The sequence below is a fragment of the Gopherus flavomarginatus genome, chromosome 5, assembly GCF_025201925.1.
Source record: "Gopherus flavomarginatus isolate rGopFla2 chromosome 5, rGopFla2.mat.asm, whole genome shotgun sequence".
In the NCBI taxonomy this organism is placed as follows: Eukaryota; Metazoa; Chordata; order Testudines; family Testudinidae; genus Gopherus; species Gopherus flavomarginatus.
This window is the reverse complement of record NC_066621.1, coordinates 136554947-136582305: the sequence shown is the minus strand read 5'-3', so window position 1 is coordinate 136582305 and position 27359 is coordinate 136554947. Positions and strand designations below refer to the sequence as shown.

At 44.2% G+C, this 27359-nt stretch overlaps 1 protein-coding gene across 2 annotated transcripts; it reads left to right on the top strand.

The window, feature by feature from the left end:
- Positions 1 to 1112: 1112 nt before the first annotated feature.
- On the top strand, positions 1113 to 27359 carry DEGS2 (delta 4-desaturase, sphingolipid 2). Of its 2 annotated transcripts, none has more exons than XM_050954229.1 (3): positions 1113 to 1208; positions 19069 to 19811; positions 26902 to 27359. In XM_050954229.1, exons 1-3 carry the CDS (start codon positions 1127 to 1129, stop codon positions 27046 to 27048), a joined length of 972 nt encoding a protein of 323 aa, XP_050810186.1. In that variant the 5' UTR covers positions 1113 to 1126; the 3' UTR covers positions 27049 to 27359. The 2 variants fall into 2 exon arrangements, with proteins under 2 accessions (XP_050810186.1, XP_050810187.1); XM_050954230.1 differs by lacking the exon at positions 1113 to 1208 and adding an exon at positions 16727 to 16783.

The following is a 27359-nucleotide window of genomic DNA, read 5'->3' as shown; positions in this document are numbered from 1 at the left end:
GAGTGAGGAATCAGCCTTGACATGTCATGCAGCATTCTTTACACTCATGTATTAAATATATAATAAAAGAACTGAAACTATACTGTTCATTATAGTGGTCTTGTTACAACTCTCCCAGTACAAAATACTTACAAATAATTCCAGAAGCAGTTAATGTTAACCCACTTCAGCCCAGCCCACTGCTTTCTCTTCTAGCTATCTGAACCTTCCCTATCCCTGTATAACCCACCCATGCCACCCTATTCGAACCCATCCCATCTTATCTCCATATAACCCATTCCAACCTATCCCATTCTAACCCCTTGTACCCTAACCCACCTATCTCCATAGAACATATTCCAACCCATTGTTTCCCAACCCAAGCATGTGTAAGCCATTCTAACACATCATTCCATTCCAACCCAGCCTGTATCCGTGTAACCCATTCCAATCCATCCCATTCTAACCCCTTGTATCCCAACCCAGCCAATTCCAGCCCTCTCTATCCCAACCCAGCCGTGCATAACCCATTCTAACACAACCCATCCCATTCTTCCAGCCCTCTAACTCAACACACCTCCATCTTCCAGTAACCCATCTTTTCACATTGCAGGCCATCAGTCCTAAGGCAGCCCACCCCCCACAGACCATTCTAACCCAGCATGGCCCATTGCAATCTCACTCATACCACCCCACCTCTTCCAACCCATCCCACCCCAGGGTAACCCAGTCTCACCTGTACCTGGCTTCCCGACCCATCCCACCTCACCCCAGGGTAACCCAGTCTCACCCTTGCCAGGCTTCCTGACCCCAGGGTAACCCAGTTTCACCCACACCTGGCTTCCTGACCCCTCCCATTCGGGTGCAGCCTGGCCCAGGGTAACCCAGCCTGTCTCACATCGCACCCAGTGGCTCCCCCAACCCGGCCTCTCCTCTGGGCCGCGGGGCAGGGCTGGGGCAGCCGGGCGGGACGGAGGCGGGCCCAGCCCTGCTCGCTGACTGGGGCGGAAGAGCTGGTCGGAGACCGAGCAGCCAGTCCCAGAACCAGGCTGGGCGGGGAGGCGGAAGCCTGCTGAGCCCAGGCGGTATAAAGCCCGGGCCGGCGCGCGGGGTGGGGCGCAGAGCTGGGAGCACTGGCCGGGGGAACATGGGTAACAGGGTCACCCGCGGGGACTTCGAGTGGGTTTACACGGAGCAGCCCCACACGCAACGACGGCGGGAGATCCTAGGTAGGCGCCCGCCGCGGGCAGGGGGGAGCGGCCGCGGGGAGGGCGCGGGCAGGTACCTGCCTTCCCAGCTGCCGGCGACGAGCGGCTCTGCCCTTTGCCTGTTGGAATCCCGCTCCCGTGCCTGGCACTCCCAGAGCTGAGCCGCATCGCCCCGCTTTGCCTCCCGGGTCCCGTCGCCCATTCCCGCAGACAGCGCTCCCCTCGCCGACACCTGCGTCCCCCGCGCGGGGAGCCGCTGCAGCGCCTAGGGGGCGGCCCTGCCCTGCCCCTTCGGCGGACGCTGCCATCGTGGGAGCTTGTCTGCCTCTGTGGCTCTGAATCCCTGTGGGTGAAAAGCTTCCCTTGCCCTGTTTGTTAAACTGCTGTTTCCTCTTCTCGCTCTCTGTCCCCTTCCCCGCACAAACCCTGGGAGATTCGTTCAGGAGCGGGCAATCATCAGCAAACTGCTCTGGTTTAGCGCCTGCAGGGTTCAACTGGTCAGCTGTGGCCTGTTCTGCAGGAGAATTCCTACTCCAGCCTGCGAACTCTTATTACTGGAGCCTCCTGTCCTGTTTGCAAAGGAGGCACTGGCTTATTGGTATATCAGGTTTTCCAATAGCTAAGTTACTTTAGACTGGGACTGATCCACCTTCCCTTTTGGCGTGAACAGCAGCAGCTTGGGCAATGATTGTACAGAATTGTAACACAAATGTCAAGAGCCAGGAACTGAGTTGGGGCAAGTAGAGACAAGACATGTTCCGTGAGCACCTGATCACTAAGAATGGCTATACTGGGTCAGACCAAAGCCCATCTACAGGGCCAAAAAGCGCCCCCCCCCAATTTTTTTTTAAATGGTTGAGCAGCTGCTGCTGGGACAGAGAGGGAGTCTGAGCTGCCGGCGGCAGGGGTCCCCCGGGTCAGGGCGTTGCCCCGGCAGCCGGCAGCCCAGGGGCAGGGGTCCCCTGGCCCAGGGAAACCCTGGGCTGCCGTGGAGGTGCACTGACCCTGGGTCAGGGCGCCACTGCAGCAGCCGGCAGTCCAGGGTGTCCGGAGGGGGCGGCAGGCAGCTCCCGTGGAGTTGCCGCAGTCGTGCCTGCGGATGGTCGGCAGGCACCACTGCGGCAGCTCCACCGGAGCTGTGGGACCAGCGCGCGGGGCGGCGAAATTGCCGTCCGCCTAGGGCGCTCAAAACCCTAGCGCCGGTCCTGGCCATCTAGCCCAGTATCTGTCTACTGACAGTGGCCAATGTCAGGTGCCCCAGAGGGAGTGAACCTAACAAGCAATGATCAAGTGATCTCTCTCCTGCCATCCATCTCCACCCTCTGACAAACAGAGGCTAGGGATGCCATTTCTTACCCATCCTGGCTAATAGTCATTAATGGACTTAAGTTCCATTAATTTATCTAGTTCTCTTTTAAACCCTGTTATAGTCCTAGCCTTCACAACCTCCCCAGCAAGGAGTTCCACAGGTTGGCTGTGTGAAGAAGAACTTCCTTTTATTTGTTTTAAACCTGCTGCCCATTAATTTCATTTGGTGGCCCCTTGTTTTTATATTATGGGAACAAGTAAATAACTTTTCCTTATTCACTTTCTCCACACCACTCACGATTTTATATACCTCTATCATATCCCCCCCTTAGTCTCCTCTTTTCCAAGCTGAAAAGCCCTACCCTCTTTAATGTCTTCTCATATGGGACCCATCCCAAACCCCTAATCATTTTAGTTGCACTTCTCTGAACTTTTTCTAATGCCATTCAGGACTGGCTCCTCCTTTTTTGCTGCCCCAAGCGGTGAGGGAGAGGTGAGGAGAAAGATAAAGCTGTGATCGGTGGCACTTTGGCAGCAGCTCTACCGTGCCGATTCATTCTTCAGTGGCAATTCAGCAGCAGGTCCCTCAGTCCCTCTCAGAGGGAAGGACCAGCCGCTGAAGACCTGGACGTGCTGCCCCTTTCCATTGGCTGCCCCAAGCACCTGCCTCCTGCACTGGTGCCTGGAGCCACTCCTGATACCAATTTATCTTTTTTGAGATGGAGACCACAGGTACTGCAGGGCAGAGCTGGGTACAACTTTTCTGATGGTGTGTAAGAATGGCCTGCCAGGTCACAGTTTGACAGGTTGGGGCAGAGAGGCCAGCAATTCATAGGACCCATGTCCTAGCAAGAAAAAAAAAATCCCATTCCAGTGACTCGCAACATGCCTTGGTTATTGTAAATGTTTACTCTTTAACCCATGCCAAGATTGGCTCACCAGAAATGTAATACTTCAAAAACATTCAAATCTAGTTAGTAAAATGAGGTCCTTGGGACACTTCCTCAAAAGTAGACTCATAGACTTTAAGGTCAGAAGGCACCATCATGATCATCTAGGTCAGCATTTCTCAAATGCAGCCAGCAGGGTCTTTTTGTGCTGTCACAGCCTTGTGGGTGGTGCTGGGATGGGATTGGGGTGGGGGGAAGCAACAGCCCCTTCCCCAGGCCCACCAGTAAGGGCTGGTCCCTGCCCCCTTCTGGAGCCACAAACACTGTGTAAGAGCAGATGACTAGTGGGAAGTCACCACCTTTCTGGGGGAAGTGGGACTCTGGCTTCATCCATGTGGAGGTGGACTCCTTTCCCTAACCACAGGGTTTCATGCTCTGGCCCCAGGTTCACCCACCACCACAGCCCTGGCCTCTGTTGCCTCCAATACTACCCCTCACACCTCCCTCTTAATTTTTCCCCCAACCTGCCGGGGCTGAGTAAGTCTGCTGTGAAAAGTAATACTAACAAATATCACTTTTCACAGGAACAAACTTACTAGCTAGCAAGTCTAAAAACAACCAAAAAAACAAAACATGCAAAGCACCTTATTTGTGTTTCTACTCTGTTTAGGTCCAGTAAAGAATAGACAACTGTCAATTATTGTTTGCAAAACAATAATTTTTACATAAATTACAATGATTTAGACATGTATATATGCACATTTATGTTTTTCCAAAGTTAATTAAGTATTTTAGGAAAAATAGTCAGAGTTGCCACCACCAAGAGTTGGTGGCCATGCTATGAGGCTACCAGAAAATTTCTTATGAGAACCCGTGATCTAGTTTGATCTCCTGCACACTGCAAACCACAGAAGCTCACCCTCCCAAGACAGCCCCTCTTCTCTGTCTCTCTCCCTTCGTTCCCCACCCCTGCCCAAGCCAGACACCTGTAATCCTAGGACAGTGGGGGGGTGCTGGTGGTTTTTTTGTTTTTTTGAGAGTAAAATTCTTATGTGAATGAGGAAAGAGCCTGGCCATTCCATTTATCAAACAGGCATTGAGTAGATTGACTGGGATTCCTAAATAAGATAAATCTATTGAGTATATTGGTAGACAGCACATAAGAAAATGTGTTCTGGTGTGTGTTTTCAGGGCTGTAGGCCAAGCCACAAAAATCACTATGCTCGTGTGTCACAAGGTATATTTCTGATTTGTCCAACATGATGGCCACATCAAGGCTGCAATACAGGAATGTGTTTGTTATAGGGGCTACCTCCGGAAAAACACTCATCAGCTGCAATTGTTATAGGAGACATCTGTTGCTAATCTAAGTACTCATGATATTCTCTCTTCCTGTGAAATAGGGCAGAGCTCTTAAAGTACTTGTAAAAGAGGCAGATTTGTTTTAGGGTTAAGACAGTAGAGTGGGACTCAGGAACTGAACCCAGAACTCCTGGCTCAGCCAGCCTTCCTGTAGGACTTCAGACAATTCAGTTAATCTTGCTGTGTCTTAGTTCCCTATCTTTAAAACAGGGTAATGCTTCTCTCTCCTGCCTTTCATCTGTCCTGGCTAGTTAGTAAGCTCTTCAGGGCGAAGACTCTCTAAGCACTGTACAAACACATAGCTCAGTGGGACCCTCATCTTGGGAGGGGGAGGGCATCTAGGCACTACCTTGAACCAGCTGTTACTGTAACACAGGAAGCTTGTGGTCAGGGCCAGTTCTAGAGGTGGGCAGGCAGAATGGTTGCTCTGAATAGTTTCCAGTGGGTGCTCAGTTGCTGTGCCATTTAGCTTTTTTTGCTCTGCTCCAAATGGCTGGCTTTTTGGGGACTCCATTCTGATTGGCCAGCAGTGGTTTTCTTTACTTAGGCCAGTGGTGGGGAACCTCTGGCCTACGGCAAGTCTCCACGCTGTGGGTTGGAAGCCCTGAGCCTCAGTGCCCGCCTGCAGGGCTGGAGCCATGAGTGCTGGCTCACTCCACCAGGCTGTTAAAAGTTTGGGCATGTCCCTGTGGCCCCTAGGCACAGAGGTGATCAGGGAAGCTCCATGTGCTGGACCCGTAGCTCCCGTTGGTCGGGAACCGTGGCCAATGGGAGCTGCGGGGGTGGTGCCTGTGGGCACGGGCACCAGGCAGAGCCCTTTGGCCTCTCTGCCTAAGGGCTGGGGGGACATGGCAGCTGCATCTGGGAGCAGCGCAGAGCCAGGCAGGCAGGGAGCCTGCCTTAGCCATACTGCTTACTGGGAGCCACTTGAGGTAAGCACTGCCTGGCCAGAGCCCACACCCTGAACCCCATGTCCTAGGTTGGAACCCCTTCCTGCACCTAACTCCTTCCCAGACCCTGTACCCCTATCCCTGAGCCCTGTCCTGAAGCCTGCACCCCAAACCACCTTCTGCACCCCAACCCCTGGCCCCATCCTCAAGGTGCCTCTGGCACCCCAAACCCCTCATACTCAGTCCTACCTCAGAGCCCACATCCCCAGCTGGAGCCCACAACCCAATCTCCAGCCTGGAGCCCCCTCCTGCACCCTGAACATCTCATTTCTAGCCCCACTCCAGAGCCTAGGGGAAGCCCTGAGCTTCTGCGAGGCTGTATATGGCCCATGATTTTTTTCTGTGGGTCAGTTGCCCCTGATAGGAAGAAAGGTTCCCCACTGCTGGCTTAGCCAATGGGGTGGAGAGGGAGATGTGGGAGGGTGGGCAAAAACTATGTCCATCCTTGCCAGCAAAATGGCTAGGCCAAAGCTGCGAGTTGATCCCCACTCTCTGGAGTCCTTGTCCAGTGCCTTATTCATCCTTCTGGGGAACAGCTTAATAAATAGAAAAAATGCGAATTGTTCTGATGGGTTTTCTTTCTCAAGAGTGAGACACTTGTTGGAGCACCTAGGGCTGTGAGTCACCTTATTGCTGCCTGCCTTTAGCATAAGGGAGTCTTACATGTGCTAGCCCCCTTGATGCAAGCAGCCTGATGGCCACTCAAGTACTCTCCTCTGGGCTATACCAGCCCTACTCATTGACAATAGCTGCACCCTCGCCTCTGAGTCACTTCAAAGTATCCTCTTGTGACATCCATTCCCAGATCACTGAATTCCCACAGAAATCCTAGATCTCTGGTTCCCAACAGAACAGTGCACACTGGACTTAGCAGTTTTACCTCTGACTACTCTGATATCTGTTTGAGTATAGAAAAACAAAATAATTTAGAGAATTGAGATTGAAACTGAAACAAGTGTGAGTGATGGAAACAAATGGTTACATAAAAAGCAAAATGTGAACACATAGGAAGAGTAATATTAATATCTAATAGATTAGATTCCCATCCCCAACGTTTAGTCTTTTGCAGTGTTTCCTGGTCCCAGGGAGCCAGGACACAGTCTTTCATGAAGCACCCCAATTCATCAAGGTACCTCCTCAATGAATGGATGCCCAATGTCTTTCTATACTCTGAGATACACTGAATCAGTCTTTTGCCTTTATCCACAGACAGAGCTGTCCTCTCACTGTCATATTCCTTGTCACCAGTGGTTTTGATGCATATAGTTTCTTTGGTTTTTCATTGACTTTTTTTCTGGATTGATGCAAAGGTGGACAATTGAGCAATACACTACATAATTGGCTAGCCCAGGAGGGATGACCACTTCCTCCTGCTTGAATGGGTTATTACTGAGACACATGATTCCCTGGTTGCTCATTTTTTCACTCCAAGGCCATAATTTTCAACATAGTTGCATTATTCTTTGTACACACATCTCACAATGACTGAGTATTGATAAGTTACTAGCTTTCAGTAGAGACTTCATATGCTACCCTTTATGGAGAAACACCAAGGAAGCAAGGTGTTACATGTATGAGTTTGTCAGGTCTCAGAGAGGAGTTGCTTGTAAAGAACAATGTGAACCCTTTGCTAGTTGGCACCCTGGGTCACAGTTGGCCATTACCTGGGAATAGAACTAAGTGAATTTTTTCATTTGAAATTCTTCTGATGAAATGTTCTCTCCTGAAATGAGAATTTTAACAGAAAATTTAGTGTTTTTTAAATGTTTCTTTTGTCTTTGAATTTTGTTGAAAAATTGGAAGTTGTTTTGGTCCCCTCTTTCCCCCACTCCCATTTCCATTTCTCTCCCTTTCTTTTTCCATTTTGTCACTGAAGAAGGATGTTTGGGAGATGGTGATTAGAAAAATAAAAAAAAATCAGACTTCAAAGCATGTTCACTATTTACTGGCTCACAAGACAAGATGGTCAGAAATGTTCAACCTCCACTATTGGTACTAACTACCCATTGCTCAGAAAGTGAGTTTCAAGATTTTGATTATACAATATAGGTTTTGTCTACCTGATGGATAGACTGTCACTCTATCTTATGTCACAGTAGCAGAGTTCAACAGGACTGGAACTGCTGCCTATCCGATGGTGTAACTCTTCATACCTGAACACGGGCAAAGGAGGAACAGGACTTGCTCCCTTAGCCTGTTTGTGCCCTTTGCCCCCCCATCTCTTTGAATTTGATTGCTCTTTTTCTCCAATTTTTCTTCATCTTATTCTTTTTTTCCTTTTTTCCTCAGCCTCCTGAGGTTCTGTTTCTACCCATTATTCTCCCCCTGTCCTGTTGTCTTTCTCACTTTCCCACTCCTCCTTATGGTTATCCCATTATTTGAGAGCTGACAAAGTATCTGGTACTGTATCCCATACAGACTAGCAATGTTCTCCCCCTGCCTTGTAGTGTTAAGGGTAGGGGAAGCCCTTGCTGACTCCTTCTACTTGCTTCCTAGTTAATTATTAAACTTAATACTCTGCATAGCATAAAACAGATAATTTATAGAGCAGAGAGAGGGCACAATTAGCCAGTGGTCATGCAGGGCTTAATACAGGTCAATACTCTACTGTCCTTGATCAGACATGGGCTAGATGGTATGGTGCAGTGCAGGAGATGTCCTGTGTATGCAACCAGGTATAATGAGATTGAAAACCATCCTGGAGTCCAGGACGTGCTGTGTGTCACTGTCTGGCCCAGACTTTTCACCCAGAGTGGGTGGTGCCAATTCTTAATTGTAAGAGAACATAATTTAAAAATCAATAACTCAAACACAATGAATGTTAGTTTCAGTTAGATAAAGGCATCCAGATACCACAATGAGCAGAATAATAAAGCCTAGATAGAATGAGACCTCACTAGCATGCATGATCAAATCTAAGTTTATAAAACCATTCTAATAAACTTTACTGGAGAATGGTGTTTTGCTTCACAGAACTTACTTTAAAAGAACAGAGGTGCTTAAATACAGCTGAGATAATGATTGAATCAGTTAACCTTGCCAGTGACTGGCTTTGAATGTTATAGCTGAAAGTGATTTACCTTTTAACTCTAAATCTAATTACCAGGTCTCTAGAATGACAAATTCATTTTGTTCCCTCTTAAGGAAAACAGTGTAATTGATGCACAGTCACCTGTGGAACTCTTTGCCAGGAGATGTTGTGAAGGCCAAAACTATAATTGTGTTTCAAAATATATATATATTAGAAGTTCATGGAGGATAGATCCATCAATGGCTATTAGCCAGGATGGTCAGGGATGCATCCCCATGCTATGGGTGTCCCTAAGCCTCTGACTGCCAGATGCTGGGACTGAATCGCTCAATAATTGCCCTGTTCTGTCCATTCCCTTTGAAGCATCTGGCATTGGTCACTGTTGGAAGACAGGGTATTGGGCTAGATGGACCATTGGTCTGACCCACTATGACCATTCTTTTGTTCTTACAATACAGGGTAAGTCTTTTGTGAAAGACTTATTCCTATATGTACAGCACTGCTGTATCAGTATAACTGCACTGCTGCAGCGTATCTGGTGAAGATGCTCTATGCCAACGGGGTTGAGCTCTTCTGTTGGCAAAAAAACCTGCCTTCATGAGTGGCATATGCAATGTCGACAGGAGAACCTCTCCTGCTGACATAGCGCTGTGCACACAAGTGCTTATGTTTGTGCAACTTGGGTGTGAATGAGCAACATAAGTTTTGCTGACATAGGCTGTGGTGTAGACAAAGCCTTAGTGAGCAACTGCAAGAAATCACCATTGTTTTCTGGTGTCTGACTTTGTGATTGAGTCACTGACATAAAGGCTATTTGGCTGCTATGTCTATACCTAGCAATTTTGTTGGTGTAACTTATGATGTTCAACGGTGTGGGTAGGGGGAGGGAGGAGGGGAAACATACCCTGAATGACAAGTTACACCAACAGGAGTGCCGGTGTAGACAGTGCTCTGTCAGTGGGAGATGCTCTCCTGCTGACTTAGCAACAGGCGCGTGATGGGGGTAGTTTAATTATGTCATCGGCATAGAGTGGCTACACGGACAATCTTACAGCAGCCTAGCTGCATTGGTACGTGGCGTAAGACTGTTTTTACTATGTATCCTGCTGTACATTGGGCACTTTACTGTACCTAAAAAGCACACTCTGTGATGAATAAGTTCAAAATGGCTGCTGTTGACCTTCATCTATTATGCTTCTCTCATGGAGACTTTACACTCTGTCTTCATCGATGCTTTTAATCTGAAATAAACCATCCCAACTGAAAGCCCAGATACGTTTAGGGAACATCACAACCAACCTCTCATTTAGACTAATTAATTATTTATTATTTTACTTGACTTGCTCAAATTAAGACGAACTGAAGTTCAGATTGTAAAAATGTTCTTTGCTTTTGTATATTTTGTGTCCTACAGTTTTGGTCCTTGGTCTTCTAATAGCAAATACTTTTTTTATTAATTATAATACCTGTAGTAATACTGGCTTTGCTCTCTCTCTCAATATCAAACTGTCTCTTTTGGGCCAACATTGAGAATAACACCAAATCACCACAAACATCCCATCATTGCGGTGTCTCTTGTCACTCAACAGCACACGTGGTGGTTAATTAAAAGTTGTATTGAGGGTTTCTGAACGGAATCTATCCAGTCCTCATCTGGTCCAAGAGCTCCCTCTCTATGAGGGAATAGAGAAACCTATGTGAGAATATATTACTTCACCTAGGCCAGAGGGGGAGAGGGAGTTTACGTGTTGGTTAGTGCAACATTTCTGTATCTAAAGCCGTCTGGTTTATCATTATTAATTATGTGATGCTTGTATCCCCAAGTTAGCTTGCTGGGGGTTGTCGGTGAAGGAGGGGATTAAAACACACAAAAAGATTTGTTCATTCTGGTGAGGTGCTGAAAAACACAAAGCCTTTTCATGAGAGAATGGAGTGAAAATACATTTACTTTGATCCTTCTTCCATATAAATACCAGATCAATTAAAGGGTGCAGCAGTGTGGTAAGGTTAAATATGCTGTGCCTCTTATTTGTTCTGGCAGGAAATCACTTCAGAGTGACTTCATGTTTGTTTAACAGGGCACAGTCCTGGAGGCCCAGGTGTCACTGGGTTGTGTTTTTTTGTTTTGTTTTTTTTGTCTTCCCTCCCCCCTTTGCTTATAATGCCCTTTGAAAGCCTGGTGTGAAGAGGAATGTCCTTACTTCCATTGCACATGCATGTTGCTGCTATTGTCATCTAGTCATGAGTCAAAGTAAAGAGGAGGATGAGGGAATAAAACTTCCCCTCTCTTCTAAACAGAAGTATAGTTCTAATCCCTGCTTCTTTAGAGCTCCTTTTCCTTACTGTTGCCATACAGCCTCCGTTCTATCTTTCTCTCTAACATGCCATGCATAATTATGCCACTATAAACATTAAATATACAATGTGAGCTTCTCATGTCAGTAAGGAGAAATGTCCCCACTGGCAGACTGCAGGCCTCTTGTTCTGCATGTGAGGGCTGGTCTACACTGGGGGGGAATCAATCTAAGATACGCAACTTCAGCTATGTGAATAGCGTAGCTGAAGTCGAAGTATCTTAGATCAAGTTACCTACCGTCCTCACGGCGCGAGATCGACGTCCGCGGCTCCCCCTGTCGACTCCGCTACCGCCGTTGGTGTTGGTGGAGTTCCGAAGTTGACAGGAGCTCATTCGGGGATCGATATATCGCATCTAGATGAGACACGATATATCGATCCCCGAGAAATCGATTGCTACCCGCCGATACGGCCAGTAGTGAAGACATAGCCTGGGAATGGACCACCTGCTCAGCTCTCTGAGGCAACACTAGGAGGAGCCCAGAGCAAGAGATCAACTGCCATTCTTGATGCAGAGGGGGAGCACGGAGCAGTAGCCTTGGCCAATATTAGTAGGTTTTATCCCCTACTTATTTCTTGCCATGTTGAAAAGATTTCTCCAACTATAATTGGAAATCTCTATTTGTATAGTTATAATCCTGCCCTGCACCCATTTGACTGAGGGGTCTTAGATGTGGGAAGACTAATTCCACAGCACCAGTTAACATATGACATTAATGTAACAAGATGACTGACTCTAATATGCTACAGTATTTTCAAAACAATTTTTTGACTGGGGTGACCTCAGTGAGCAACTACTAGTTAGTGACTTGTAGCGTACTAATGCTCCTCATTCTGAACCTTCTAAAGAGATATTTTTAGGATAAACTTCCTTAATTTTGTTGCTAGTAACTTAGATTATTAAAAGAAATTACAAAATGTTTTGTTTCCCATACACAAAGAACAGCTATCCACTTTCAATCAGTGACCTTCATTGCATAAGATGAAGGTGGGGGGGAACCCTACAAAACAAAAGTAAGGTGTCCATGAAAGAGCACTGTGCATAAAGCAGGCTGCCTTTGAATACAAAATGGCAGGTAGCTCTGCAGGGAGGGGATGTCTCCATTCTAAAAGTGCAGTGGTTGGCACCAGGGGGCTACTACCCTGGAATGGATCTTTAATGGCTCCCAATGGAGCAGATTACTGTCATACCAGTGAAAAAGGTCCACAGTAATTATCTTCCATATGCTGCAGTTTACACAGAAGAAATTACACAAGTGGTAAAGGGTTACATTTAAGCATATAATGCCTATGTTGGACATATGTTAAGTGCTATACATTTCTCTTAGCGAGTCTCTCTTTCACAAACATACACAAACAGGCCCTATGCTAGCCTCACACAGTTCCTGCTTGCAAACAGAGAAAGAGGTTACCAATTCTATGGATGGCTTCTTCTCTCCAAGTCTGGTCTCCTCAGGTCTGTCTCGGATTCCCTCGAGGCAAGGCCTTGCCTGCCTGGAGACCCTTCTTGTTCACAGTCCTACTTGAGCCCACGGAGCAGAGTTCTGACTACTCTGTCTAGCAGCATTAAGTGTTTTAATTAAGGAATCCATCAACAGTAATTTAATTTGCTTGATTTTTATACTCTTTCTTCAAAGGAATCACATGTCTTAAAATCATGCCCAGTGGGTGTGTGGCTACTAATTTTTTACCCAATTGATACTTTAGGAGGAGACTGCAGAGTGATGCCAACTGAACATTACCCCCACATTCACTCCCTTATCAATCATTCACTTCAGCCCCTTGTGTGATGTCCTTCAACAGGGTTGAGATGCCCCAGTTAGCCCAGGCACCACTCAAGATGTTCTACATGTGTTTATTTGCTTTCAAGTGGACATATTTACAGACTCAAAGATCAGTATTAATCATATACACAGCATGGAGCCAGTCAGTTTCACTTCAGGCATCTGCCTGATGCTAAGAGAAAGATTCTGTTCCCAGAATCCTCTTTCGCAGTTCAGTTATGTCAAGATATGTTCTCACGCCATTCATTCAGTATGGCCACACCAATATGGCACCATCTCAACACAGTACAGCCTTCACTTGCTTCCATTATGCACTGAAAGTAGTCAGTGTTTGTTTAGTCACTTTTCTAGTCAGCGTCTCAGACTCTAGTCCAATGCTGTAATGTTTGAGCCAAAAATGCTGCAGGGGAACATCCTTGGTGTTAAAAATGTTACCTCTGGAACCATTCACAACCTTTCACGCTGTACAAGCCCTATTTAAGCAAAAAGCAAATTGAGGTAGGCTCTGACCAGCATCCCTTTGAGCTACTCTTGCAATGTCTTTACTAATACCACCTACCATTAAGGATGCTTTACTAAGTTGCTGTGCTGCAACAAAGGGCTGAAATGTCCATTAAAATATGAGTTTTTCTACGTGTAGTGCTGCACAGGCGATTCAAGTAGCCTTATATGAGACTTTTCTTAGAGAATCAATGTTTCTGTTTAGGACACGCCAAGGCCTGATAGCTATTGTTAGGCCACATGGGCCAAAGCACTTAGGCATCCATGAAAAGTTGTTATGGTAGTATCACAGGCTCTGAATGTGTGTGTTACTTTTTCAGGTGAAAATATTTCTTCCTATGCCTTTTGGAATACCTTAGCCTGATTCATAAATAAATGTTGACCTTGTATAAAACACCCACTTTGACATAGCCCTTCTTAGTCAATGGATCTCATTCATCTGCATGTCTTTTAGTTATGGTTAAACTGCAATTAACATTTCTGATTGACTATTCTAAGGGATGAAATTTACCCTTTTATTTTAAAGTTGAGCCTCATTAGCATGTGCCATGATGTTTTGCATATGTCAGAGCAACAAAGTAATGAATACTTTGCACGTGCTGCACCTGTGAACCAGGCGGCCTTTTTAAGAGCCTCTTTTATTTCAACCCCCTCACACACACACACCCGCTGTATGTCAGTATAACAAGCCTAGCAATCTCAGCTATTCTTCTCAATTTCATTTTCTGGCAGTGCAATAATGGCATAGGAAACTAAAGCGTATGTGAAAAATAGTCAACAAATGCTTGGCAGTATTAACCTAAGGACAATCTTTCTGTACCACTAACTGTTATGCCAGAATTTACCTCAGGGTTTCTTGTGTACAGTGTTCCTGAAATTAACCACAGTCCTGTTCCTGAGCTAAACTTATGCAGATAGTAAGGTATTTGAATTGACTGTAAGCTCTTTTCTGTACTTATTACTGTATCTTTCAATAGAATCAGTATGGCATGATCAGAAAATGTTGCTTTCAGGTGTGGCTGGTACCTACATTCTAGTGCAAGGTATCGTGTATATTGCACAATCAGTCAACTATTCTATTATCTTTTAAATATGTATGCAAAAATACTCTAAGCAACTAAATGGCTTTGAAATAATGGACAATAATAGCTACAACTAATTAGGAAAAATCTTGGAATCCTTGTGGATAACTCTGTGAAGATGTCCACGCAGTGTGTGGCGGCAGTCAGAAAAGCAAACAGGATGTTAGGAATTATTGAAAAACGGATAGAGAATAAGACTGAGAATATCTTATTATATAAGGGCAATTCCTTGGTATGCCCACATCTTGAATACTGTGTGCAGATGTGTTATCATCTCAAAAAAGATATCCTGGCATTAGAAAAAGTTCAGAAAAGGGCAACTAAAATGATTAGGGGTTTGGAATGGGTCCCATATGAGGAGAGATTAAAGAGGCTAGAAATTTTCAGCTTGGAAAAGAGGAGACTAAGGGGTGGGATATGATAGAGCAGGGGTTGACAACCTTTCAGAAGTGGTGTGCCAAGTCTTCATTTATTCACTCTAATTTAAGGTTTTGTGTGCCAGTAATACATTCTAATGTTTTTAGAAGGTTTCTTTCTGTGAGTCTATAATATATAACTAAACTATTGTTGTATGTAAAGTAAATAAGGTTTTTTTTAAATGTTTAAGAGGCTTAATTTTAAATTAAAATGCAGATCTTCCCGGACCGGTGGCCAGGACCTGGGCAGTGTGAGTGCCACTGAAAATCAGCTTGTCGGCCGCCTTTGGCACCCGTGCCATAGGTTGCCTACCCCTGTGAGAGAGGTGTATAAACTCATGAGTGATGTGGAGAAAGTGAATAAGGAAAAGTTATTTACTTGTTCCCATAATATGAGAACTAGGAGCTACCAAACGAAATTAATGGGCAGCAAGTTTAAAACAAATAAAAGGAAGATATTGTTCACACAGTGCACAGTCAACCTGTGGAACTCCTTGTCTGAAGATGTTGTGAAGGCTTGGAATATAACAGGGTTTAAAAGAGAACTAGATAAATTCATGGAGGTTAAGTCCATTAATGGCTATTAGCCAGGATGGGTAAGGAATGAGTCCCTAGCCTCTGTTTATCAGACGGTGGAGATGGACGGCAGGAGAAAGATCACTTGATCATTACCTGTTAGGTTCACTCCCTTTGGGGCACCTGGCATTGGCCACTGTCAGTAGACAGGATACTGGGCTGTATGGACCTTTGGTCTGACCCAGTGTGGCCATTCTTATGTTCTTATGACAAGAATCTGAATTGTGTAACTATTCAGGAGATGCTTTCCTTTTAATATATGAGTAGACATTTTTACGGTGGGTGTTTGCATTAGGTAGAAATGCACTGTATGTGGTTTAATGCCTACAGTGGGCAATCTGATCAAAGGACTGCATGATGCCATCCTTCAGGATGAGATGTTGCGTGAAGGCCTTGTGCCTTAATGCTGCTAGCTGGCTGGGTATTGAGAAATGATCCCATGGCATACTAAAATCTACTAACTTCATCTGAAATAAGAACGTGGCAGTTGTTTAATTATGTATGTTTATACAACACCTAATCAGGAGAAAGGAAGGAACTTTCACCAACTTTTGTGTGGTAAATGAACACCCCACTTTCACAATAAGCCAAAAAATCAAGCTGGTCCCATTTCAAAACTAGCCAATCCCTCAGAACCCCAACATTTTGTGACTAGATTCCCCTATTGTGGAGTCTGGGACCGGTGTGCCCACTGTGCACCGCTGACTCTCTTCTCTCCCCTCCCCCCCCGCTTGCCAGGAGCCAATTAAAAAAAAAAAAAAAGCTACAAGCCAATTAAGCCAAAAACAAGCCCAATTTCTGCAGCTTTTTCCCATGGGTTTGGCATGTCTGCCCCTAATACAATGGGGTCCTGGTCTGTGACTAGGGCTCATACGTGCTTTGGTAATAGGAATAAAAAAAGTGATGTTGCAGGCTTCTCAGGGCTGGGTGTGCCTTCCCGTATATTTGTACAGTGTCCAGCACAACGGGGCCTCTGGGAACCCCCACATTATAAATAATACTGAATTACTGAGATTATGGAAATTCACTTTTCTCTATTTAATTGAATCTTTATTTTAGTACAAATCTTCCGTATCCTGTATGTGTGACACCTGTCACTGCTGGCAAAGTCACAGGATTTATTTGCATTGCCTTCGATGTTTACAGTATCCATAGCAGCACTGTTCCACACCTTCATAATCTGATCTCGATGAAACAGCAAATGTGGTGTAATGGTCAGATGACATTTACTTGTCCTAATTATTAAAAACAAAAAAAATCATCCATCATCCAGTGTGGACACAAATACAGTTTGCAGCCACAGTTCTCAGATCAAGGAATTGATCCTGTAACTTTCTCCGTGTGAGTTATGCTTATTAATGTGTCTAGTGCAGAAATAAGACTCCAGAGATGAGTGATAAGGACATAGAATCTCATGTGAGGGAAAAACTGGAAATGATATAGGATCTCTTTAAAGAGGGGACCTACTAGGAGGCTATAATGAAATGGGGCACAAAGTAAATTGCACATTCTTGTGGTGGAGTTTTTTTTTTTTCTCTTGTAAATCAAGTGGACATTCAACAAAACCAGAAGGGAACATGTTTAAACTGATAAAGAAATACATCTTTACATAAGTAACTTATGAATTCATTGCTGCATGACATCTTGAAGCAAAGAGCTGCTTGTGGTTCAAGATCAGACTACTTGGCATGGGGAGAACATCCAGAGTTGTTTTTTTTTATCCTATCGAATAAGGATATAAAACCTCATTCCATAACTGCCTTGTATAGAATTTCTTGCACCTTTTCTTGAAGCATATGGTATTGGCCACAGTGTGATGTTACTGGGCTGCAGAGACTGATTCTAACCCTGAATTACTAATTTAACTCCTCTTCATCCTCAGTCACAATCTGAACTAATCCCAGCCAATCAACCCTCTGGCTCCCAAGTAAGAGTATGAATAGAGATGCCATGATTTCCCCACAGTATATTTAGTCAAATTAATCTCCTTTCATTGTAAAGAATAAATCAGAATTTACAGAATGTGTAATACCTTCTGGAAGAATTTGAATTCATGATCCTTATGTAAAACGTATGGTTTCTTCTTTGACACCTATTTTGGGGCAAGTGGGGAGGGGCGCAGGGATAGCTCAGTGGTTTGAGCATTGGCCTGCTAAACCCAGGGTTGTGAAGTCAATCCTTGAGGAGACCACCTAGGGATCTGGAGTAAAAATCTGTCTGGGGATTGGTCCTGCTTTGAGCAGGGGGTTGGACTAGATGACCTCTTCCAACCCTGATATTCTATGATAACATTATCACCATTGAAGTGCATGATGCTTCATGAATACACACAGCTCCTGTTGTGGGCACTTAGAGTGACAAATACTCTACATTTATATAGCACCTTCCTCCAAGGATTTCAGTGTTTCCCAATAGCTAGTATTAACTGGAAATGCTGAGCACTGTCAATATCTTTTACTACACACTAATTCTATCACATCATGTTGCATAAATTGAGGGTTAGCAGTTAAAATAGAACTTCTTATAGAGACAAACCCAAAAGAGTAAAGTGCAAAATAGGACATCCTGATCAATTAAAGGAGTATGTTGCCAAATACTTTACATCTTTTATATCAGAAGCATGTTCCTACCATATAACAAATGTCTTGTAATGGATCTCTAATGCTGTAGCTACATATATTGATAACTACTTAAAACTGGATTGGACATAGCATTTTAGTAAATGTTCTGTATGCAGCAATCGTGAACTAGACTGGGGGATGAATCAGATGTCTTATCTCTTCACAATATCTTTTCATGGTACTGTGAAGACCCACAGTCAGAACTATATCAGGTTATTATGGATTTTTCTGGATGGCATTCATACCTGACCCTGGTATGTAACTTTACTAAGGCTAATGAACGCAAAGATATGGAAATCTACCACTTATCTTCCTTCCTTTCTCCTGATAATTATAGCATTGGTTTCTCTTATGATGTCAGTGCAAATGAGGACTGGTTCCTGATATAACCATTGGTGATTTTAAAAAGGTCAGATTGAGTAAAATGCTAGTGTTTTTCCCTTGTTGGGGCCTGTACAAAAGAGCACACAAGTGTTCTCTATGGATGTCTTGTGTCCAATATTCTGCTCCCCTGCTAGCACCTCTGGTTTGTGGGTGTCAAAATACCTCTGTCTACTTTGGGGTCCATTCTGTGGTTCTACCATCAATCTGCTATTATCTAAAGCAGAGAAATGTCAATCAGATCAGGTCAAATAGCCAGGGGAGTGACTTGCTTGATATAAGGTGCTCCTGCAGTTTTTACTTTAGTGGCTCTTAGGATACAACCACACATTCCCCATCCCACTTACCAGTGCACGGGGTACCAGGGACCGGATATCAGAGCTGTACATTTTACTCGAGAGGCTTGGTGCAGGGTAACAGTGTTTGAAGCTACTCTTTCAGTAGGGTTAATGCACACCACATGGGAGGAATTCTGTACCTGTTCACTACTTTCTGAATGACTAGGCCCCGGTGCATAAAATTTTAGTGGAAGAAATTAAGAGAGGAATGCACATGGTGACTATGCTTACTTTCCTGATACTTAATGAGTTGTCTTGTTTTTTCTCCCTCCCCACCCCCCTTCAGCCAAATATCCAACAATTAAATCTCTAATGGGACCAGATCCCCACTTTAAATGGATTGTGTCTGGAATGGTGTTGACACAGCTTCTAGCCTGCTATTTGGTGCAAGATTTATCTTGGAAATGGATTTTCTTTTGGGCTTATGCTTTTGGGGGCTGCATCAATCACTCAATGGCGCTAGCAATCCATGATATTTCACACAATGTTGCCTTTGGTAACAAGCAGGCTAAGTGGAATAGATGGTTTGCAGTGTTTGCCAACCTGCCATTTGGACTTCCTTACTCCGCCTCCTTCAAGAAATACCACATTGACCATCATCGATACCTTGGTGGAGACATTTTGGATGTGGATGTTCCAACTGACTTTGAAGGCTGGTTCTTTTGCACTCCATTTCGAAAATTTATTTGGCTCATCCTCCAACCATTCTTCTACAGCCTGAGACCTCTTTACGTGAACCCCAAAGCAGTTACTCAGATGGAAATATTTAATGCCTTGGTGCAATTCTCTTTTGATTTTATAATCTACTACCTATGGGGCCTGAAGCCTGTTATTTATTTAATAGCAGGCACATTACTTTGCATGGGTTTGCATCCTATTGCTGGGCACTTCATAGCAGAACATTACATGTTCTTAAAAGGCTACGAAACCTATTCTTATTATGGACCTCTCAACTGGATCACCTTTAATGCAGGCTACCACATGGAGCACCATGATTTCCCCAGCATTCCTGGATCCAAGCTGCCAATGGTAAGTATATTTGTGAATCCTTGTAAAAGTTGCTAGAGTAGCTTAATTTGGAATGGCTTGTATTATAACAATCTCCACTTTTAACTAAGGCTAAAGCATACCTTTCAACATGCCAAAAGACCATTGTGGGAGAAAATAGAGGTCAAAGTCCCAAAAATGGGAGTGCGGGGGAGGGTTACACACAGACAGTGCAAGGGGGTTTAACAATATGATAGTAATTTCTTTTGCATGAAAAACATTACCTAAGAGTTCCAATTCTTCAACTTCCTAAGTTTGGCCTCTTCAGCTTATTGTGGTGTACAATATATGTGCAATGGTGGAAATAGATTAATAGGTTTTATGGGATGGAGGTACATCTAGGTCTAAAATCGTGCCCTTCATCTATGGGCAGGGCACTGGAATGGGGCGGGGAGGGGCCCATGGCCCCCCCCTTACAAATGAGAAGGGGCAGTGCAGGGGCAGGGCTTTGAGGGGAGTAGGGGTGATGAACTGTGTGAAAGAGCAGGGCCGTGGTTCGGGTGCTTGTGCCCCCCTGCCATTGGAACAGGCCAAATATGTAGGTGATAATATAGTATTGCATACAGAGTGGTTATATTGTACCTGCTTAATGAGCATTCAGGGCTTTGGACACTACAAAAATCCTTCAGTTCAATAGATAAAAGACTAACAAATGCATGCTGCACCTACTCCAGGGAGCTGTGATTAAAATTATGGGATATACAACAATGCACAAGTACTGCAACAGTTGGAGGGACCATTTTGTGCACATGCTGCACTGGCTCACTTAAAGGAACAGGCTAGGATGGAATGAGTGGCCCTCAAAAACACTCTGCTGCATTGATGGTTAAAAAATTGATTTGATTTGTCAAATTATTTGAATGGGGTAACATTTCTTGAAATAACTTACTTCATTAGGTCTACCGGACTGCAGTGCTTAACCATGGAATTGTTGAATCCTCTAATATAGTTCGTCCTTTGGATGTAGAACCTTTAGCTTTATCTATCAGCAAGTACGTAATGGGAGCTGTTTGAGTATGATCAGGTCTTGCACATAATGGGGAAATGAGGGAATAAATGGACCTTGCACTGCACTTTCATTTGCTTATCAGAAATAGAAGATTAAGCTAAATATCAATCGCATAAGGCTCATTCAGAATGTCCTAAGCAACATGTTTGCCATTGGAAAAACCTGCATCAGTGTGACCCTCAGAAGATCTCCGAATAGAAACAGGAAACATTGTGCTATGCTGTAACCTAGTACACCTCTACCCCGATATAACGCTGTCCTTGGGAGCCAAAAAATCTTACCGTGTTATAAATGAAACCGTGTTATATCGAACTTGCTTTGATCTGCTGGAATGTACAGCCCCCCCCACCCCCGAGCACTGCTTTATCGTGTTATATCCAAATTTGTGTTTTATCGGGTCGCATTCTGTCGGGGTTGAGGTGTAGCTGTTAAAATGTGAGCCCCATATGACGGCAGTAGAACTCCTCTCCTCCTTCAGTGAGCTGTGGGATGACTGCTTTTCTTGTATATCATGAGATTAGTATCCTGTCCTGAAGTACCAATTTTAAAGAAAAACATGTAATGCTAAAGGCTGACTAGTCTTTGTGTGAATTTTTTTTCACTGTTAAATTTAATAATGCACTCTCTTCTGGCCAGTGGTAAGCAGAGCCATTCTACTTATCTGTAGAATTGACACCCTTGTAAAAATGCTCCAAATGATAATGCAAATCTCTTCCCTGCCCCCCAATCATTAGACAAAAAGATCTATTGTTACACTGGGTATTAGCTGAGGCAAAGGAGTTATTCATTAAACTTTGTGGGGAAAGTATTGGGCAGGGTGCGAAACCAGGCTTACTAGACTGACTGCCTCAAAATAACGAGTAGCTGTGCTTGTCTGAAGCACAAGTTAACCTGATAGCAGAAGCAGTGGAAGTAACTGGCTTATTAACTGTTTTATTTTTACACATACTTTTTATCACTGTTGGTCTCCCTCCCCTATTCTTTCTTTAGACTTTCAGCACTACTCCAGCACTCACTTTGGAAGATGATGAACACAGCTGTAGTAAAGCATTGGAATTGCAGTAGCACCTAGGAGCTCCAGTCATAGCCTAGTATCCCATGGTGCCTGGGTGCTGTAGAAACAGAACAAAAAGTCCCTGCCTGAAAGTGCTTGCAAGCAGTGTAAGAGAAGAGACATCAGATGGTTGAAGGGGAAGGACAAGTAAACAGTGAGGCAGTACAGGTCAGGATGATAAGCACTGGCCTCAACAACTAGCTGCCAACTAGTTATCAAGTCTCTCTTGTAGACATTAGGGCAATGCTTCAGGCTGCTGTAATGCCTTCCATCGTGTTTGTAAAGAGTTTTGATACCTTAACAGGTTAAGCCTCTCACCAGCCCTGTGAAGAAAGAGTGTTGGTATCCCCGTTTTACAGATAGGGCAGAGATGTAAAGTAACTTGCTCAAGATAATGCACGAAGCTGGTGGCACAGCCAGGAATAGGATTCAGGTGTTTGACTCCCAGTCCTATGCTCTAATCACAGTGCTCCCATTTTCTTTGAGATAATGGTACTGGGCTCAAATGAAATTACTACTTGAGGGCAGTAGTCCACAGTAATACTATAGCAGGTGTTAGGGGAGTGGAAGGATAACTATTATAGGATACCTGTCCTTATCAGGCCAAAGTACATTTAGTAGCAATTTAACTTCAGTTTGTTGGGCTGTCAGTATTATGGTTTTAAAATAAGGAAAAGGAGTTGAATTCAAGTTTTATGTCCAAATCAGTGTACATGGTTCATGTTCTGTGATGCTATTAGCATAGACAACTAAACATGCTAGCTGTTTTCATGTTGGATTTCTTTACAGGGGTAGTACATCAACAAACATTACAAAGCAGAACTGCACAGAAACTTCAGTACTTTTATTTCAGTGCACTTTCCAGTATGTCACAATACAGCAGGGGTGGGCAACCTACAACCCACGGGCCACGTGTGGCCCGTCAGGGCTTTGAGGGGGAGAGAGAGAACATTCTGCCTTTGCCTGCTGGCACTGCCCCCCAGCTCCCATTGGCCGGGAACAGGGAACCGTGGCCCATGAGAGCTTTGGGGAAGGTGCCTACAGGCCAGGGCACTGCACAGAGCCCTCTACACCCCCTCCCCCTGGGGCTGCAGGGATGCTGTGGGGCTAGGGAGCCTGCCTTGGCCCTGGTGCATGCCGCTGCCACCCTAGAGCTGCTCCAGGTAAGCAGCACTCTGCCAAACTCCTTCTGCACCTCACACCCCTCCTGCACTCAACCCCATTCCCTGAGCCTTTTCCCCATACTCTGCACCCTGACTCCTTGCCCAGAACCCCTTTCTGCACACTGCACCCCCCCACACCCTGCACTTCCTCTTGCCCCCTAATCACCTGCCCCAGCCCTACATTCATGGCCTTGCATGCAATTTTCCCACCCAGATATGGCCCTGGGGCCCAAACATTTGCCCACCCCTGCAGTAGAGGTAACAGGTCATCAAACTTAACCCTCAAAATGCTGGTGTCTTCCAGCCACTAGCGAATCAATGTTTAGGACATGTATATTTGCAATCTTTAAGTGCTGAATAAAAAGCAGGGAAGTTGAGTGTCTAGGTACACAGATATCATGAACTTCACTTGTAGATAATTCATTAAATCTACTGCTGCTGTTCAAACAGATACATTTTTAAGGTAAGGTTTCCGAAGCTCAATACTTCATTCTCGCTTTCTAGTGGTACCAGCCCTCGAGCTCTATTGATGCTGCTGCTGCTGCTCGGGCCCTGGGATTGGTTATGGCACTACCATTCCTTATTGAACTGGAACTGCTTTATGCACAACCTGGATCCATGCTAGACCTTCCGGTCATGTTGCCATTTTGCTCCACAACTGCAGTGGGGCTGCTCCAAATCATTTTAGTGTGTCCCCTGCATACCAATCCTGCAGAGCCTGGGTCTGCTCTTAGAAACAGTGGATTCTGGGAGCTATAAAGCCTCGTTCCCCATGGGATAATATTGGGGAAACTTTCTGAAGCGTTACTGATATGATGATTTAGGCTGAAACAGTTTAAAGTGGGCTCTAATATTGCTAGCAGCATATTTAACTGAAACCGGATTTGATGTGCTTATAAACTATAGGGCACTCTTACATGAGATGTTATGAGCATATTAGGGGAACCATACAATTCTGGGCACACAATTTGTGTAATGTAGAGAGCCTGAGAGCTGCAATTTAAACTGACCTTAAAGCCACCTCTGTTCAGCTCCTTTCAAAACATGAGCAGGAGTTTGTCACTACAGCAGGATGCTTAATCATGGGATTGGAGAACAATATGAGGAGTTTGATGCCTGTTGAATAATTAAACAACCTGTGCCCATACCCCCATGGCAGGCAGAGAAAATCCCAGTGCTGTAGGATGTGGCAGCGATGCTCAATAGACAGCAGTCAGTCTTATGGAACCACTGCCTTAGCATTAGGGTAAAGGAGGCATGGTGAAGAGAAATGTGCTGTCAGAGCTGTAGACTCAGATGGGACATTAAAAACAAGTTCCTGATTATCCAGGGGCATTTAAAAACCCCATGATACTATTGCAAGAGTAAGGGTGTTACTGTGCTATCCTGGCTAAATCAGTTTACCTAAAATTCTCTCACTAGTTTCACAAACCATCATATGCAGTTGCTTTACCATTCCAGTGGTGGCTGTATTTCAGGGGAGAGGGAGATGAGCTAATAGTCTTAGTGGATTTCACACTTCCCCGAAGAGCCTAGTGTGCTTTGCTAATGTAACTATTAATTTGTATTGCAGTAGCATCTAGAGCCTTGAGCCCCATTTAGTAGACACTGCATAAACATATAATGATAAGGCTTGCTCCAAGGAGCTTACAATTTAAATGGCCAAGCCAAAGGGTGAGGGAAAGGAAGGATTATCCCTTTGTTATGGAAGGGCGGGATTAATCTCAACTCATACGCCCTCTGTGCATCAAGGTCATGCAGGGAGTTTGGAGAGCTGGATTTAGCCCCTGGTTCTGCCACAGTCCTAGGCCAGTACCTTACCCATACAATCATCCTCTTTCCTGATCTGATACATAAATACTACATATGGGTCACGGTCACCTGCTCTAGGGTGAAATTTAGGCACTGTTCTTATACTGCATATAATCAGCCCTTCACAATAGCTTTAAAATAGGTTGTGAAGAATCTTTTCTAATGGAAACAATGCCATTTTACGAGACAGCAGAATGTGATAATCAGAACTGGCTCTTAACCCTAAGGTATTGTTCCAGGACACGATCTCATGGGAGGTGTGTGTATTGGTTGTAAGGCTTGTGGATTGCTTTTAGCCCTTGCATTTATATAGCTGTTTATGCAAGCCCTTATTAACATAGTTAGTTCTTTTTTTCTTGTGTGTTGGGGGATGTATTACACAATTCATGCCAAAGGAGAACTATAAAAACAGGTAAATGAATTTACAGTGTAACTAATACTGGTTTACACTTTATCTAAATTTCTTAAACTCTTTCATTGAAGGTCAAAAGCTGCATATGAATGGCTTCATGGGAAGAATGGCTCATAAAAGTCCAAGTTTAAATGGGGGAATTTTTATTGCATTCAACAACCTTGCTGGCTTTTAAATACTGGGTAAATAATGTTCTGGAAGGAAACCTGGTTTCAGCTCTGCTACTTTGCCTGGGACACTATGGCTTTTGTTTGTCTAAAGGGCTGAATTCAATAAAAAAAAAATCTGCCTAGGTAAGAATAATCTTGGCAGGTTTGTGGAAATGTACAGCGGTGCCACTGATTCTCTTGTTGCTACGCTCAAGTACGTGCAGCAGCAGAGTGCTCAGCTGTTTATCAGTAAGAGCACCTGTATCACCACCATATTGCTAGTACTAAAGTTTCTATAGCCTCCCCCTTCCATGAGTTCTTGAAATCTCTTCCTTTTCATGCTGTCCTTACCACCTGCAAAACCAACTCCCTGCCAAAGCTACACTACAGCTGTCTTCTTGTCTCACTAAAAATCTTTAACTTTAAAATGGTTTAAAAAAACTCGCTCAATGTTTACAACCCCCAAATGAAAACTCAGCTATATGGGAAGAGTGCATGTACCTACAGCAATAGCGAGAGCAGGCAAGGTGAATTTCTGTCAGTCTGAGATCAGATGTGCAGCTAAAATACCAACTAGTAAAGGCGCATAGGGAGAAACAGAACTATGGTCAAGCAGCACTCAGTGTCTTCTGAACTGGTTTGATCTCTCACTGAATTATGACACCTGAACATGTTTAAGGGTTCAGGAATAAAAGTGGGTGTCACAAAATGCATGAATTATGCTGTGGTGGAGTCCTGATAGCTCATAACAAGGCGTTGTTCTCATGATGAATCAGACTAATTCATGTATCCCTTCCGGCCTCAAAACACTGCTGAATTCTAGTCCCGTGGAACTAAAATACAAAGATCAGATTCAGACCCATATTTTCAAATTCTGAAGGCATGTAGGGACCAAAGGGTTTGGTTCAGTTCATTGGAGATAGGAGCCCATTATGAAGTTTCCAACTGGCTCTAGATACAGATCAGAATTGGGTTCTTTTTTTTTAAACTGAAGTTCTAGAACCAGAACATCCCTGAATTCCTTCAGGCCTGTGTCTACAGGAAAATTTAACGGGATGCCAGATTAGTTTGAGACTAAGTTAACAGCAACTATTAAATAGGGAAACAAAGTGGAACAGAATTTAGATGATACAGCTAAAAAGATTTTGGTTTCTGTAATATTTTTTATTTCCTGTGCAAGCAAGGCTGTAGCTGGTGTATTTCAGTCATACAAAGTGCACTACTAAACATTGTGAGCAAAAATACTCAGAGGAAAATGTGGAACTCTAGTTCATTTCTGTCCATGAGAACTAGTTGTCAAAAATGCTACATCATTCATAGTCATAGAGCAGATTGTGACATGGGATGCTTTTCACTGAAAGACTTAATGGTGTGGATCTTAAAAAGTTACATTGGGTAAGACACAATCTAAGCTAGATCCAGAAGAACCTCTGACAATGCAATGCTGGTTAAATGGTCTCTTGTTCTTTTCAGGTGAAGAAGATAGCAGCAGAATATTATGACAACCTTCCTCAGCACCAGTCTTGGTGTCGAGTTCTCTGGGATTTTGTTTTTGATGACACCATTGGTCCTTACTCACGGATTAAGAGAATATGCAAACTAGCAACAGAAAACCAATAGATTTGCTTTAGCATCGTCATTAATAATGTAAAAAAAAATCCATTCTTTGTGAACTTGAGTTTTCAGAGCTAAAAATGATCTGAAGTAATATTTCTATGCACTTACCTTTTCTGTAGTACCAAAAGTGATGAAATATTGAAGCAAAAACCACAGGCACGGTCTTTTAGAATACTGTAAATTTTATTAAAAGGATTTTTGCTTATGTAACATTGCTCTTTGGCAGGATATCACACATGTATGTTTATAGCAGAGGCTATATAGATGCACCATCCTTTGTATCTGGGTGAAACTGTTACATTTTAAATCCACAT